We start from the raw sequence: 14,732 nt of genomic DNA, 5'->3' as shown, positions 1-14,732 counted from the left end.
AGAAGAGGCGGAATGACTCAGGGAGGAAGTCCTGGATTAGGCTGCAGGCAGCCTATGAGTGCTGCTGCTGTTGCCCAGCTGAAGACTAAGCCGAGAGGATTTTAAGGTGAAGGTGGGGTTCGGGCTGCGGCGGCGGCACAGGGAGGCGGGAGGGGGAGACGCTCCCCCTGTAAAAAAAACTCCTGGCTACGGTGCTGGCAGAGGGTAATTTTACAACAGGGTGCTTAGGTTCAAGAGGGCAAGTAGGTGCTTTCTTAGCCACTGTTTTACAAAGAGACATAGGTGCTCATGTTCAAAGCAGATGGACGTCTTAAAATGCCTTAAAAAAAGTCCATCTGCTAAAGATGTCCAAATCCTGATTTGGAAAGTCAGAATTTGGACGTTTCACATTGCAGTTCATCTAGGTAGTAAGGGGGCGTGTTGTGGGAGTGTTTTGGGTGAGACTAAGGAGGGTCCAAAAGTAGGACATCCAACAGGGATTTTCAAATGGGAAGAAATGTCCATGTCTAAAAAGAAGGATGTTTTCATCGAGACCTGTTCCAGTTATGTCCAAGTGACAAAACATTGCTCTAATTGAGCAGCTGACCACTGGAGGGATTAGGAGGCACGCAAATCAGCTACAAAGTAGTAAATTTAAAACGATCAGAGAAAATATTTCTTCACTCAATGTGTAATTAAACTCTGGATTTCGTTGCCAGAGAATGTAGTAAAAGCAGTTAGCTTAGTGGGGTTTAAAAAAGGTTTGGGTGGCTTTCTAAAGGAAAAATCCATAGACCATTATAAAAATGGACTTGGGGAAAATCCACTACCTATTTCTAGAAGAAGCAGCATCAAAATATATTGTACTGTTTTGGGATTTTGCCAGGTACTTGTGACTTGGATTGGCCACTGTTGGAAACAGGATGCTGGGCTTGATGGACCTTCAGTCTGTCCCAGTATGGCAATACTTATGTACTTATGTAAGGCATGAGTCCTCCTTAATCCCCCAGTGCTTGCTGCCCCTTCCCTTTCCCCTGAAAGTGAAACTGGAAAGGAAAACCAGGGTGTATGTCAGCTGCAGGTATTATGACCATTCTGGATAAAACAGCAAGCAGGTCAAAGGAGTAGCCTAGTGGTTGATACAGTAGACTGTGAGGCAAGGGACCCGGGTTCAAGTCCTACTTCAACTTTTTTTTTAAATTATAATTTTAAGCCTTCCAGAAACAGAAAAATACCCAGTATACCGAAATATATAAGACACCTGCAAGTCTGAAGGCTGTTGAAGTGGTGTACATTCAGGGACAGCAGGTATTTTTCAGGTCCTGGAGGGGTCTCATTTACAAAAAAAGAGTTATAGTTGGATTTGAAACTATGGGGATCTTTTACTAAAGGTTAGCTCGAGTTATCTGCATCAGGTCCCATTTTATCCCTATGGGCCCTGCTGCAGATAACTTGAGCTAAGCTTTAGTAAAAGACCCCCACTGTTTCCCTTGCACTAAGCACTAGGCTGCTTCTCTGTTCTGCAGTGATGTCTATGTGGCCATATTTGTGAAAATGATGCCAGACAGACATTCATACCCCTGGGGGTTTTTTTGTCATTCAAAAGTTGGACATTTCACTTTGGGCGTTTTCAGTGCAAAAACATCCATCTCACAGCAATAATCAAACAGGAAATCTAGACGTTTATCCTGTTTGATTATGACTGTGAGATGGATCATTTTTTGGACATTATGAGCAGGACGGGGTTTTTTTGGATTTAGACTTTTTTTGAAAGTGTCCATCATAGGCACCTAGTGTACATGGCAGAAATCATGTCTTGAATGCAGACACAAGCATTTTTATCTACTCGTGTGTAGAGTATGCAAGTATATAAGTCAATTAATATATTTTATAGTCTACACGCATTCTTACAAACTCTGCCCAAGCTCTGTCCCTGTGAATGTCTATTGGCAAAGCATGTGCCATCATGTCAACTTGCGTACTCTCTGCACCAGTCAGAATTTTGTAACAGGCCATTTATGCGCTTGGTTACACAGGCACAGAAACAACTTTATAAAATTATCCCGTAACTGCAGATTCTATATATCGTGGCCCTAACTCTGAATTCTCCTTTCTCTTTTCCCTTTTTATAGTTGTGGGCATAAATTTTGTTTGGACATTGAGTTGTCCAGCCAAAATGCATCCATTGGCCAGAGCAGAATTTTCAAACCAGTCGACTTATGTGGTTAGCACCTGCTGCTAGCCCCAAGTCCTTTTAAATATTAAATCCAGCATAGCTACAGATAATTCTGTGATCATGATGATGATTATCATGATAAAAAAACATATTTTTAGCTCTATATAACAGTTTGTACTTGTAGGTGGCATGTCATTGGAAAAAGTGAATGTTCATCACAGTGTGGACAAGGACATCAAACTTTGGACATCCGATGTATGAAGTATTCCAGCTTAAAAATACTTAGTGAACCAGTGAATGATAAGTACTGTGGTGACAAACCCAAACCTCCCAGGAGAGAATCTTGCCATGGTAACTGCCAGGTAGCAAGTTGGCAATACTCAGCATGGTCACAGGTATATATTCAAATAATTGTGTTTGGAGTAATTGTTAGTTCTTGTGTTGTATGTTTATGTGGTGTAGCAATTCAGTGACAGTGGCCATCATCTTGGGGATTTAAATTACTATAAAATAATAAGATTGTATATAAAGTGAAATTATAGTGTCACTAAGAAAAAGCATAGAACAATGTGGCTGATATTCAGTGAGTCAGATATTTGGCTAAAGTTATCCAAATCATTTTTCTTGGAAACTTTAACCCAAGGCACAATACATTTTGAATACCAGGTAGCCATGACACCTAGAAATTGCAACCTGACACCAGGGGTATCATGTCTTCCATGTTTTTTAATGTATTTTTTTCACACTGGTAGCTCCTGAAGAAGCAGCACTTCTCCTAAAACTTGCAGAATGTAGTTTACCTCTCAATAAATTTGAACAGCACATTGAAGGATCTTCCAACTGGTTTCTCGGTCTCAAATCTTGCAAGAATTGAGAACACAAGAGCAGTTGGAAGTTTCTGCACCACAGCACTCATTCAGGTTAAAGTTTAAGTGGTCAGCAGCTCTTCAAATTTGGGGAAAAAAAAAAAAAGAATTATCTGGTTAGCTTCTGAAACTTTTCTGAATATCTACCCAAGAGCAACTTGACGTTTTAATTCTTTTAGGTGATCTTGCATCTTGATGCTCAGACATTTACATGAGAATGAATAATAATTCAAGAGAACAACATTTAACATTATTATTGCTTTTTTCTTTAATTCAAATAAGTGTTCTAGGAGCTGTGGAGGAGGTGTAAGGTCCAGAGAAGCTTACTGTACGAACAACTTTGGTCATCGTCTTGCTGATGAGCAATGCAACAAGCACCAGGATGTTGTAACTGAGAGCTGCAATGAACTCTCTTGTCCTGAGTGGACCACTAGTGAGTGGAGTGAGGTAAGGTTTGGAATCCTGTAACTTTAGGCTGCTGCAAACAAGCATATGGCATGATTTATTACAATATCTGTTAAATTATTTGACCTAGTGTGCAATTGTACAAACAACTTTGAATAGGGTGTCAGGCGAGTTCCCACCCGGACAGGTCCCACCCACCAATTCCCCCTGAGACAATTCCCCGCCTAGGACAAATTCTCCCCAGGACAATTCCCACTTAAGGGGACAATTCCCACCAAGGATTTCCCCCCTCCCCGGACATTTCCCACCCTCCCTAGCCTGTAGCTTCTTTCTTGTATTGGGTCCCATAAGTCCTGGTGATGCTTTTTTTTTTTTTTTACGGCATCTGAAACAAGGAGGTTAGAGTGTGCAGCCAAAAAGGTTCGTGGTTATGGTTGGGAAAATGAGCATTTCATGGGCGTTCCAAAATTTGCGCGCACTGTTATAGAATATGTCCCTCTGCGTCTAAATCTACGTGCCTATATTTATACCATGTTGTCCTTGGTGATGTGTGCAGTTCTAGGCACTGGGATATCAACTAAGCGTATTCTATATACGCGTGCTGCTTATAGAATATGCTTAGGCGGAAATTTGTTCCATGTGGATTTTTCAGGTGCCATAAAGAAAATCTGGCACAAAGCGTGTATTCTATAACAACAATTCCATGCAAAACTATAGAATAGTGTTTCAAATGCTTAAGTAGTGTTAAATAGTGTTATAGAATAGAGCATAAGTCGGCATGCGCATGCCTAACTTTAATCGCAAGCACTTATACCATGTCAAAGGCTGGTGTAAATGCTGGTGCCTAAAGTTGGCAGTTGCATGCATAAGATATAGTATTCTGTAACTTACACATGCAACTGCAAAACACGCCCCTGACCTGCCCGTGAGCCTGCCCTCTTTGTAGTTGCATTCTATGTCATTTAGGCACCAAGTTTATAGAATAGCATCTAAGTGTAGTTATTAACATAGGGGGAGGTTCTATATATGGCGCCTAAAAAATCCAACATGGAAAACATTTCCACCTAAGTGTATTCTGTAAGCGGTGCCTAGATTTAGATGTGGTATGTAGAATACGCTTACTTGATATCCCAGTGCTTACAACTATGCGCGTCCATTTACACCAGTGAAAACATGGTGTAAATCCTAGCGCATACAACTACGTGTGTAAATTTTAGAACGTCCACGAAATGTCAATTTCCTCGCCCATAACCATGCCCCTTTTTTGCCTATGTGCATTAAAATTTATGTGTAAATTTATCAAATATGACCCTACCTCAGCATCTACAGTGCTCCCCCTTGGACCAGTTGTCTGTGCTCTTTCTTGCTGCGCTTGCGCTGTGTGCCGGCCGGGACCAGGTTATTGCGTTAATGCTGAGTCTTCTCTGCCACCGCAGATCCTTCCTGCTGTGGTGCTGGTGGAAACAGGAAGTAGTCACAGGAGGAGGCAGTACAAGCAAGGCAGGAAGAAGGACCTATGGCGGCAGAGAAGACAACTTGTTAATGCGATAACCCGCAAGCAGGAGATCAATGAATTCAGCCTTCTGCCTGCTTGGCTGCCTGCACCAGCACCACTGCCACCCCCCGGGAAGCCTTGCCGACGCAGCAGCAGTGCTAGGCCCCCTATGGATGCCAGACCCAAGGAATTTTGCCCCTCCCTGCTCCCCCTCTTGGTGGCCCTGATGGGAGGCACACCAATGCCCCGCCCATGCTCCACTCGTGTGTACACCCCTTGCATTTGCATGCTATGCCACTTACATGCACCCCTACAGATTAGCGCTTAAGGTGCTTACATGTGTAAGTGCTAACTTTTTTGTGCTTTTACATGTGCAAAGGGGTGTTAAAGAATTGCCCTTGTGGTACTACTTTTATGTGATAGAAATTCCTGAGGATGGAGAATTAGTAATGCTGGGGTGGTAATAGCACTAATGCATATATATATATATATATTTTTAATAAGATGCTTGGATAGTCTCCGATTTCTAATGGTATGTTCATGCACAAAATTAATTCTGTCTTGTATCAGGTGTAACGTTGAGCAACAGCTTTTGGAGAGGCACTGTTATAAAAGCACATCAACGCCTATATTGCTTTTATTGAATAATTTCACTCATACAGTGTAACTGGACCTTCAAATGTGGGACTCAAATGTGGGTGGAGGAGTGGCCTAGTGGTTAGGGTGGTGGACTTTGGTCCTGGGGAACTGAGTTCAATTCCCAGCAAAGGCAGCTCTTTGTGACTCTGGGCAAATCACTTAACCCTCCATTGCCTGCCACATTGAGCCTTCCATGAGTGGGAAAGCACAGGGTACAAATGTAATAAAAAATATATAATCTGTAAACAATATTGGTTATAACTGGTTTTCCACATTTATCATCTTCAATCCAGTCAAGGAAAATTTTATGTATGTGTTCAAAAGAGCATTACTATGTGCATGTGTAAAGTCAAACTCCTAGAAAAAAAATCAAAATAACTTATATTGAGAATTTAAGTAGCTATGTCGATGCTATGGAAATCAAGTTCTAATAAGCAGATTTAGCACCCAATATAACATATTTCGTAAACCTGCTTCAGGAATTGCAGTCCAAATTAAAAATCCTGATGACTTGGAGCAGGTGCAGCTGTGATGATGAATTTCTAATTTTGACGATTTTTACACTTTGCAGTCCCTGAAGCAGGTTTGTGAAACATGATGTCATATCGAGTGCTACAGCCGCTTATTGGAGCTTGATTTCTGCAGCGCCAGCGTTATTTTTTCCTACTACTTTGACCTGACACAGGTGCACGTTGTAATGGTCTTTTAAACACATATATACCCCCTGATATTCAGCTGGCAGTGGTCAGCGTTTTTTAAAACGCTGATCGTCACCGACTAAAGTACCCCCCCCCCCCCCCCGATATTCAATGCTGGGCCACATCCTGGAACTGTCACTGAATATTGGGGGATAGATATTTGGTGGGCTGGGCGCCGGCACTTATCGGGCCCAGTCAGTATTCAGCTGCAAGGGGGTGCATGGAGCAGTCGTGCGGCTGTCGTCTCCACCGGTTCCCTGCCCCCTCTGACATTACTTCTTGTTTCAGGGCAGGGGACCGGCGAAGCTGACAGCGGTGCGACTGCTGTGTGCACCTCCAGGTGGTGAGGATGATGCACTTTGGGAGGGAAGTGGGTGATGCGCTTCGGGGGGGGAGGGGTTGATGCCCCGAAGGGGTTTCGATGCAATGTGCTGGGGGGTAAAATGCACTTGCGGGGTATAGTTGTGACCCAATCCAGATGGCAGCCAACCTAGGTACGCCACACATGAGCCTCTCAAAAATTTTACGAACAGTTTTTCAAAGGCTCATATTTAAAAGCACAGAAGAACAGCACCAATGTGTGGTTGCACTTCCAGGTATGTCTGGGCATATGCAGAAGAGCTGCGCATGGTCGTCCCCTTACTTTTCATTTGTTAACACAAATTAAGCGTGCATGTTATTTGCACATGATTTCTTCTGAGCATTGCTTCACTATGTTTCTGTGCAGCTGTTGCGCTATAGAGTTTTGCATCGTGGATTTTAGCGCCTGGATTTGAACATCAGCCCCTCAGTTAGTACTGATGTGATTAGTATGTACTTTTTTGTTAGGTTATTTAAAATGAATACGGTGAGAGAGATTTTATAGGAGCAGGTGCTATTGCCATAAGTGTATGGTACTGGTGGCTGTTCATATTTTGTGCACCAGATGATGTTTTCAATAAAATATGATATTGAAAAACAAACAGAAAATCCAACTGTAGTTTTTTGGATATTGGGAACACTGAAACTGAACCAGCCCTGGCTCTTGTGGTCTTTAGAAAGGAACAGCAGTTGCACATAAATTACACTTTGATCAATTGATTCAGGGACTATTATTTTGTAACTCTAGTGTCATGTGACATGTGGGAAAGGCACCAGGCATCGACAAGTGACTTGTCAACTAAACAGCGACAAACTGGGAGATAACTTCTGTGATTCTACTACTAAGCCGGAGTTGGTAAGCTCGTGTGAGCTTCAAGAATGTGCATCTTGGCAAGTTGGACCTTGGGGATCAGTGAGTACAAAAATATCCACTTTTGTTTGAGTCACTAAAGCCTCCATTCTGGAAATTATGGAAGTGTTGAACCGAATGGATCACAATCAAGATTCAGAAAATACACTTTATTAAATAACGACCCCACGTGGCCACGTTTTGCCTCCCAAGAGGCTGCGTCAGGGGCTTTACTTTACACTAAAAACACACATTAAAACAAATTACAGATCATAAGAATATATATCTTAAACTTTTTAAATAATAGTAACAAAAATAAATTAATTGTTATTAAAACAGTTTATTAAAATATTTATATCTTCAAAATCATAAATCAAATGTACTGATATTAGTACAACTCAAACATAAATATCAATATTCCACTTAAACAGCTTTTAAAGCAAGTGTTTTTACAAGAGAAAATGATCAACTTTAAAAGGGTCCCTTAGGGCACATACACCTAATAGTAGATAACATAACAAGCAGCAGCACTGAATCACTTCCTAAAAGCAAAAAACAAAAATATAAAAGCAATTCTGAACCAGAACAAATTCCCAACAACAAAAAGAAAAAAAAACATTTAATAAAGTTCTGTGTTTTCTGAACTGTGATTGTGATCTGTTCTGTTCCTTGATTTATGTGATATACAGATCTTTGTTGCCTCTCCTCTCTTGGAATGATGGAAGTGTGCAACAATATTCCCTCAATTCTATAAATGGCACTAAAAATTGTGCGTGCAAATTTGGGCATGTGCCCAATTTCCACATGCAGTTGAATAATTAGCCAATTAGTGCCGATAATTGGGCCCTAACAATCAATTATCAACACTAACTGGCATAAATTAAAATTTATGCGTTTAAAGATATGCCACCGGCCCCGTCAATTCTTTTCCCTTTTCTTGATGCAGTCACACTTCAAACATCTTGAGAAATTTCTGCATATTTGGAGATAGCAGAGCTGATGCAAATTTATTAGTTGCCTTAGGTGAACCTTCAGGCTTGCTCCTCTTCAATTAACTTTTAGGCCCATATGCTTCTCCTCCCCTTGAGATTTTCATCATTAAGCTCAACAATTAGGATTACCTTAATACCACTTTTAAAATAATCCTCTGAAAATGCATGTTGGAGAGCCCTGATGGCTACAGAAGCCATCATTTTGTTTTGGCTGCAGCTGAATATGTGCAGAAAAGGAGAGGGAGGAGTCGAAGATGACCCCAAGGTTACGAGCTGATGAGACAGGAAGGATGAGAGTGTTATCCACAGAAATAGAGAATGGGGGAGGAGGAGAGGTTGGTTTAGGGGGAAAGATAAGAAGCTCAGTCTTGGTCATGTTTACCTCTCTCTATACAGCCTAGCAACCTTCTAGCTACGGCCACCGCCTTGTCACACTGTTTCATCGCCTTCAGATCCTCCGATACTATCACCCCAAGATCCCTCTCCCCGTCCGTGCATATCAGACTCTCACCGTCTAACACATACGTCTCCCATGGATTTCTACTTCCTAAGTGCATCACTTTGCATTTCTTCGCATTGAATTTTAATTGCCAAACCTTAGACCATTCTTCTAGCTTCCGCAGATCCTTTTTCATGTTTTCCACTCCCTCCCTGGTGTCCACTCTGTTACAAATCTTAGTATCATCCGCAAAAGGCAAACTTTACCTTCTAACCCTTCAGCAATGTCACTCACAAATATGTTGAACAGAATTGGCCCCAGCACCGATCCCTGAAGCACTCCATTACTCACCTTTCCCTCCTCTGATCGAATTCCGTTTACCACCACCCTCTGGCGTCTGTCCGTCAACCAGTTCCTAATCCAGTTCACCACGTCGGGTCCCATCTTCAGCTTGTCAAGTTTATTCAAGAGCCTCTTATGGGGAACCATGTCAAAAGCTTTGCTGAAATCTAAGTAGATTACGTCTATAGCACGTCCCTGATTCAATTCTCCAGTCACCCAGTCAAAGAATTCAATGAGATTCGTTTGACACGATTTACCTTTGGTAAAACCATGTTGTCTCGGATCTTGCAACTTATTGTCTTCCAGGAAATTCACTATCCTTTCCTTCAGCATCGCTTCCATTACTTTTCCAGTAACCGAAGTGAGGCTTACCGGCCTGTAGTTTCCAGCTTCTTCCCTATCACCACTTTTGTGAAGAGGGACTACGTCCGCCGTTCTCCAATCCCATGGAACCTCTCCTGTCTCCAAGGATTTATTAAACAAATCTTTAAGAGGACCCGCCAGAACCTCTCTGAGCTCCCTCAATATCCTGGGGTGGATCCCGTCCGGTCCCATGGCTTTGTCCACCTTTAGATTTTCAAGTTGTTCATACACACTGTCTTCAGTGAACGGTGCTCTAGCCACTCCATTCTCATTCGTGCTTTTGCCAGTCAATCGCAGTCCTTCTCCAGGATTTTCTTCTGTGAAAACAGAACAAAAGTATCTATTTAGCAAATTTGCTTTTTCTTCATCATTATCTATATAGCGGTTCTCAGCATCTTTCAGTCTCACAATTCCCTTTTTAGTCTTCCTCCTTTCACTAATATACCTGAAGAAATTTTTGTCACCCCTCCTTACATTTCTAGCCATTTGTTCTTCCGCTGCATTAGGTCATCCAAATATTTTGTACTGGGGCTTTGGAGGGTTAAATGACTTGCCCAGAGTCACAGGGAACTGCAGTGGGGATCAACCCGGTTCCCATGGTTCCCAGGCCATTAGGTACTCCTCCACTCCACACAGTCCCCCAGATTCTACATATGGTGCCCAAAATTTGACGTTTATATTTGGGCACCGATCTAAGATGTGTGCCCAAGTAAATTGGCTAATGAGCCAATTAGTGCCAATAATTGATGCTAATTAGTACCAATTTGAATGGGCATGCACATCTTGCTATACGTTATTCTATAACAATGTGCACCCAAATCTCATAGCGTGCAACCAAAAGGGGGTGTGTACTTGGGAAGTGCCTAGGCAGGTCAGGAGCATTCTGAAAATTTGTGCGCAGAATTATAGACTACCGGGGATGTTCGCCCAAATTGGGCGCTGGGAATTTCACCTGGTTTCAACAGGTAACATAGTAACATAGTAGATGACGGCAGAAAAAGACCTGCACGGTCCATCCAGTCTGCCCAACAAGATAACTCATATTTGCTACTTTTTGTGTACTTTGTTTTGTACCACAGTTGTAAGTCCTGGTGCTCAAATTTGGGTGCCAGAATTGGCACTCAATGCTGTTTTATAATTGGCGCTCATCTTTGAGTGCCCATTATAGAATTAGCATTTTGGTGCCGATTTTTGAGCACTATTTACTAAATCTATCCCAGTATGTGTACCATTGGTGTAACGTAATTTTTTTTTTCAGTGTGCTGTAACTTGTGGACATGGGTATCAAATGAGGACTGTTAGGTGTGTGTCCGAGCCTTACAGTACCATTGTGGATGACAGGAAGTGTAATGCTGCTTCTCGACCTAAAGACAGCCAGGTGAGTGACAAAGTTTCTGTTTTGGGAGAAAGTTCCATCAAGCTTGATTGCTACTTCAAGATGCATTTTTATTCATGTTGAGTTTAATTGGAAATTTAATATGGAAGAAACATCCCTCTGAAACCTCTCTTTCTCGATACAAAGCTGACTGTTCTTTTTGCCATAATTCTCTTAAGCAAGAATAGCGGAAATATTATATTAATTTGATTAAAAATGCATCTAATAAAACTAAAAAGCTGTTTTCACTTGTCTCAATATTAACTACCTTAAATACAGAGGCCTCACCTGGTGACACTATCCTGGCTACCGATATTGCTAATTATTTCCATAACTCTTCCAATCCACACTCACGCACACATTAGACCACATTATCCCTCTACCTTGACTCCATGTCTTAGATCGTCTTTTACTAAGGCGCGCTCACATTTTTAACTCGCGCTAAAATTGTGGGCGTGCTAAACGTTAGACGTCAATGCATTCCTATGGGCGTCTCTAACATTTAATGCGCCCACAATTTTAGCGTGTGCTAAAAACGTGAGCACCCCTTAGTAAAAGACGCCCTTAATTCCTTGTTTTCCAACTTTTGTTCAGTCTTCTCGTTTAACCACTTGTCCTCTTGATGTCATACCAACTGCTTGGCTCAAAGTTCCTCGTCACATTTTGCCCCCGTTAATACTTTCTAAGATCAGTAACAGTCTTACTATGAGGGATCTGCCCCAATGTTTGGAAAAAAGCTGTCATTTGTCCTATCCTAAAAATAACAAAATTTATATTCTTCTGTTTCTAATTGTTGCCCTATTTCTAATCTTTCGTTTATATCTAAGTAGTGGAAAAGGCAATTTTCCGCCAGTTTTTGCAGTTTCTCAAATATACTCATGTCCTGCACCCCCAACAATTCAGGTTTAGACAGGGCTACAGTACCGAGACAATCATCACTAGTCTTCTTAGTAACCTTCACTGAAGTTTGATAGAGGAAATATTTCATTGCTGATCTCTATAGACTTGAATGCGGCATTTGACTTAACCGACCATTCCCTTCTCCTGCAACATTTACATGGCATCCATATCACTGAGGCAAAGACAAAGGAGGAGCAAGCCTCACGTAACCGTGAGCGATGAAACAGTGAGGTGAATCCAGGGAGGATATGAAGGAGCCTTTATTATAAATCAAGCTGAAAATCGACCCGATACAGCCATGTTTCGACACGAAAGCCTGCTTCAGGGGTCTGGTAAATCTCTAATGTGGAAATGCAAATATTTTGTCCGTTGAATCCTTAATAATGAGAAAAGCTGAACTACAGTAGCCAGCCACCTTTTGCACCACGAACCTTGCCAGTTGGTCAGCTTTTTCGCATTATTAAGGATTTAACGGACTGAATATTTGCATTTCTCTTTTGTTAGATGTTTAGCCACAACATTAGAGATTTACCAGATCCCTGAAGCAGGCTTTCGTGCCAAAACACAGCCGTGCCGAGTCGTTTTTCAGCTTGATTTATAATAAAGACTCCTTGATATCCTCCCTGGATTCAACTCACTTTTTTGTTTCATCCATATCACTGATACAGCTCTTGATTGGTTTATATCCTTTTTGACTAACAGACCTTTTTCTGTGGCCACTGCCTCTTCAATTTCCTTTAGTTATGCGCTTCCATGTGGTATCCCTCAGGGGTCTGTCTTGTGCCCCTATTATTTAACATTTTCTTAAGTCCACTAGTTTTGTTGATACAAGACTTAGGGCTTTCTGCTTACTTCTATGATGACAACATCCTTATAGTCTATTATACTGACATTTAGGTCCTGTTGGGGCTCATTGTCCGTCTTTCAACATAAATCGGAAGATGGATGTCCTTCTCCCAGGGACGTCCAAATCGGTATAATCGAAAGTCGATTTAGGACTTCCCCAACTGCACTCCTTTGCAAGGACGGCCAAAGTTTAAGGGAGCGTGTCGGAGGTGTAGCGAAGGCAGGACTTGGGCGTGCCTAACACTACACGTAGCTATAATTTGGGTTATTTTTTCCCACATGCAAGTGCAAGGTGATGCATGTGGGAAAAAATAACCCAAATTATAGCTACGTCATGCAAGGTTCCACGTTAGGAGTTACGGACCAAGAAAGGGATCTGGGTGTCGTCATCGATAATACACTGAAACCTTCTGCTCAGTGTGCTGCTGCGGCTAGGAAAGCTAATAGAATGTTGGGTATTATTAGGAAAGGTATGGAAAACAGGTGTGAGGATGTTATAATGCCGTTGTATCGCTCCATGTTGTGACCGCACCTTGAGTATTGTGTTCAATTCTGGTCGCCGCATCTCAAGAAAGATATAGTAGAATTGGAAAAGGTGCAGCGAAGGGTGACTAAAATGATAGCGGGGATGGGATGACTTCCCTTTAAATAAAGACTAAGGAGGCTAGGGCTTTTCAGTTTGGAGAAGAGACGGCTGAGGGGAGACATGATAGAGGCATATAAAATAATGAGAGAGAATAGGGGATGACCTCCCATTACTCCCCCAGTGGTCACTAACCCCCTCCCACCCTCAAAAAACATCTTTCAAAATATGTCGTGCCAGCCTCAGATGTCATACTCAGGTCCATGACAGCGCATGCAGGTCCCTGGAGCAGTTTTAGTGGGTACTGCAGTGCTCTTCAGACAGGCGGACCCAGGCCCATCCCCCCTACCTGTTACATTTGTGGAGGGATCAGCGAGCTCTCCAAAACCCACAACAAACCCACTGTACCCATATATAAGTGCCCCCTTCCCCCGTAAGGGCTATGGTAGTGGTGTACAGTTGTGGGTAGTGGGTTTTGGGGGGCTCAGCACACAAGGTAAGGGAGCTATGTTCCTGGGAGCAATTTATGAAGTCCACTGCAGTACCCCCTAGGCTGTCCAGTTGGTGTCCTGGCATGTCAGGGGGACCAGTGCACTACAAATGCTGGTTCCTTCCACAATCAAATGGCTTGCATTTGGCCGTTTTTGACATGGACATCCTTGGTTTCGAAAATCGCCAAAAGTCAGAAATGTCCATGTCTAAGGTTGTCCATCTCTAAGGACGACCAAATTTAAGGATTTGGACGTCCCTGACGGTATTTTCGAAATGAAAAATGGACGTCCATCTTGTTTCGAAAATACGGGTTTCCCCACCCCTGGATTTCACCGTTTTGCAAGGACATCCAAATCGCAACTTGGATGTCCCTTTCGAAAATGCCCCTCCATGTCTCAGCTCTGCAAGCTCCGCATTCCAAGATTTCACAATGGCTACCTGATAATCTTCTTGTACTAAACCACTCAGAAACAATTGGCGTTGGGTAACTGGCCACCTGCCCACTCCCACTTTGGCATCACTACTCTGCAGGATTCCTTTTACACTGGTCCAAAACACATTAGGTAAATAGGGATTATCGACGCTGGTTTAGCCTTTGAATCCCAGGTCAGTGTTTTGGTGAAATCTTGTTTTCAGTATGTATTTTATAATAGTGCACATAGTTTTTTGAAACACCCACAACCTGCCCATTCCACACCCATGACCATGCCTTCTTTTTGACTGTGCGCATTAGAATTTACATGCACTGTGTTATAGAATACGCCTAGAAAGTTATGCACGTAAATTCTAATTAAAGCCAATTAGTGCCACTATTTGGTTGTTAATTATTTATTTATTTTATTTGTTACATTTGTATCCCACATTTTCTCACCTATTTGCAGACTCAATGTGGCTTACATAGTACCGTAAAGGTGTTCGCCAATTTCGGTATG

At 42.2% G+C, this 14,732-nt stretch overlaps 1 protein-coding gene across 1 annotated transcript in view; it reads left to right on the top strand.

Moving 5' to 3' along the window:
- The window catches only part of ADAMTS20 (ADAM metallopeptidase with thrombospondin type 1 motif 20), a 294,657-nt gene that overhangs the window by 168,711 nt on the left and 111,214 nt on the right, over positions 1-14,732 (top strand). The window contains exons 20-23 of the mRNA XM_030215611.1: positions 2,340-2,550; positions 3,304-3,468; positions 7,367-7,531; positions 10,863-10,982. Of these exons, the coding sequence (XP_030071471.1) occupies positions 2,340-2,550; positions 3,304-3,468; positions 7,367-7,531; positions 10,863-10,982 (661 nt within the window). The remainder of the gene's footprint in view (positions 1-2,339; positions 2,551-3,303; positions 3,469-7,366; positions 7,532-10,862; positions 10,983-14,732) is intronic.

The sequence above is a fragment of the Microcaecilia unicolor genome, chromosome 10 (genome assembly GCF_901765095.1).
Source record: "Microcaecilia unicolor chromosome 10, aMicUni1.1, whole genome shotgun sequence".
In the NCBI taxonomy this organism is placed as follows: domain Eukaryota; kingdom Metazoa; phylum Chordata; class Amphibia; order Gymnophiona; family Siphonopidae; genus Microcaecilia; species Microcaecilia unicolor.
The sequence above is the reverse complement of the archived record's forward strand: the minus strand, read 5'-3'. Positions and strand labels throughout refer to the sequence as shown.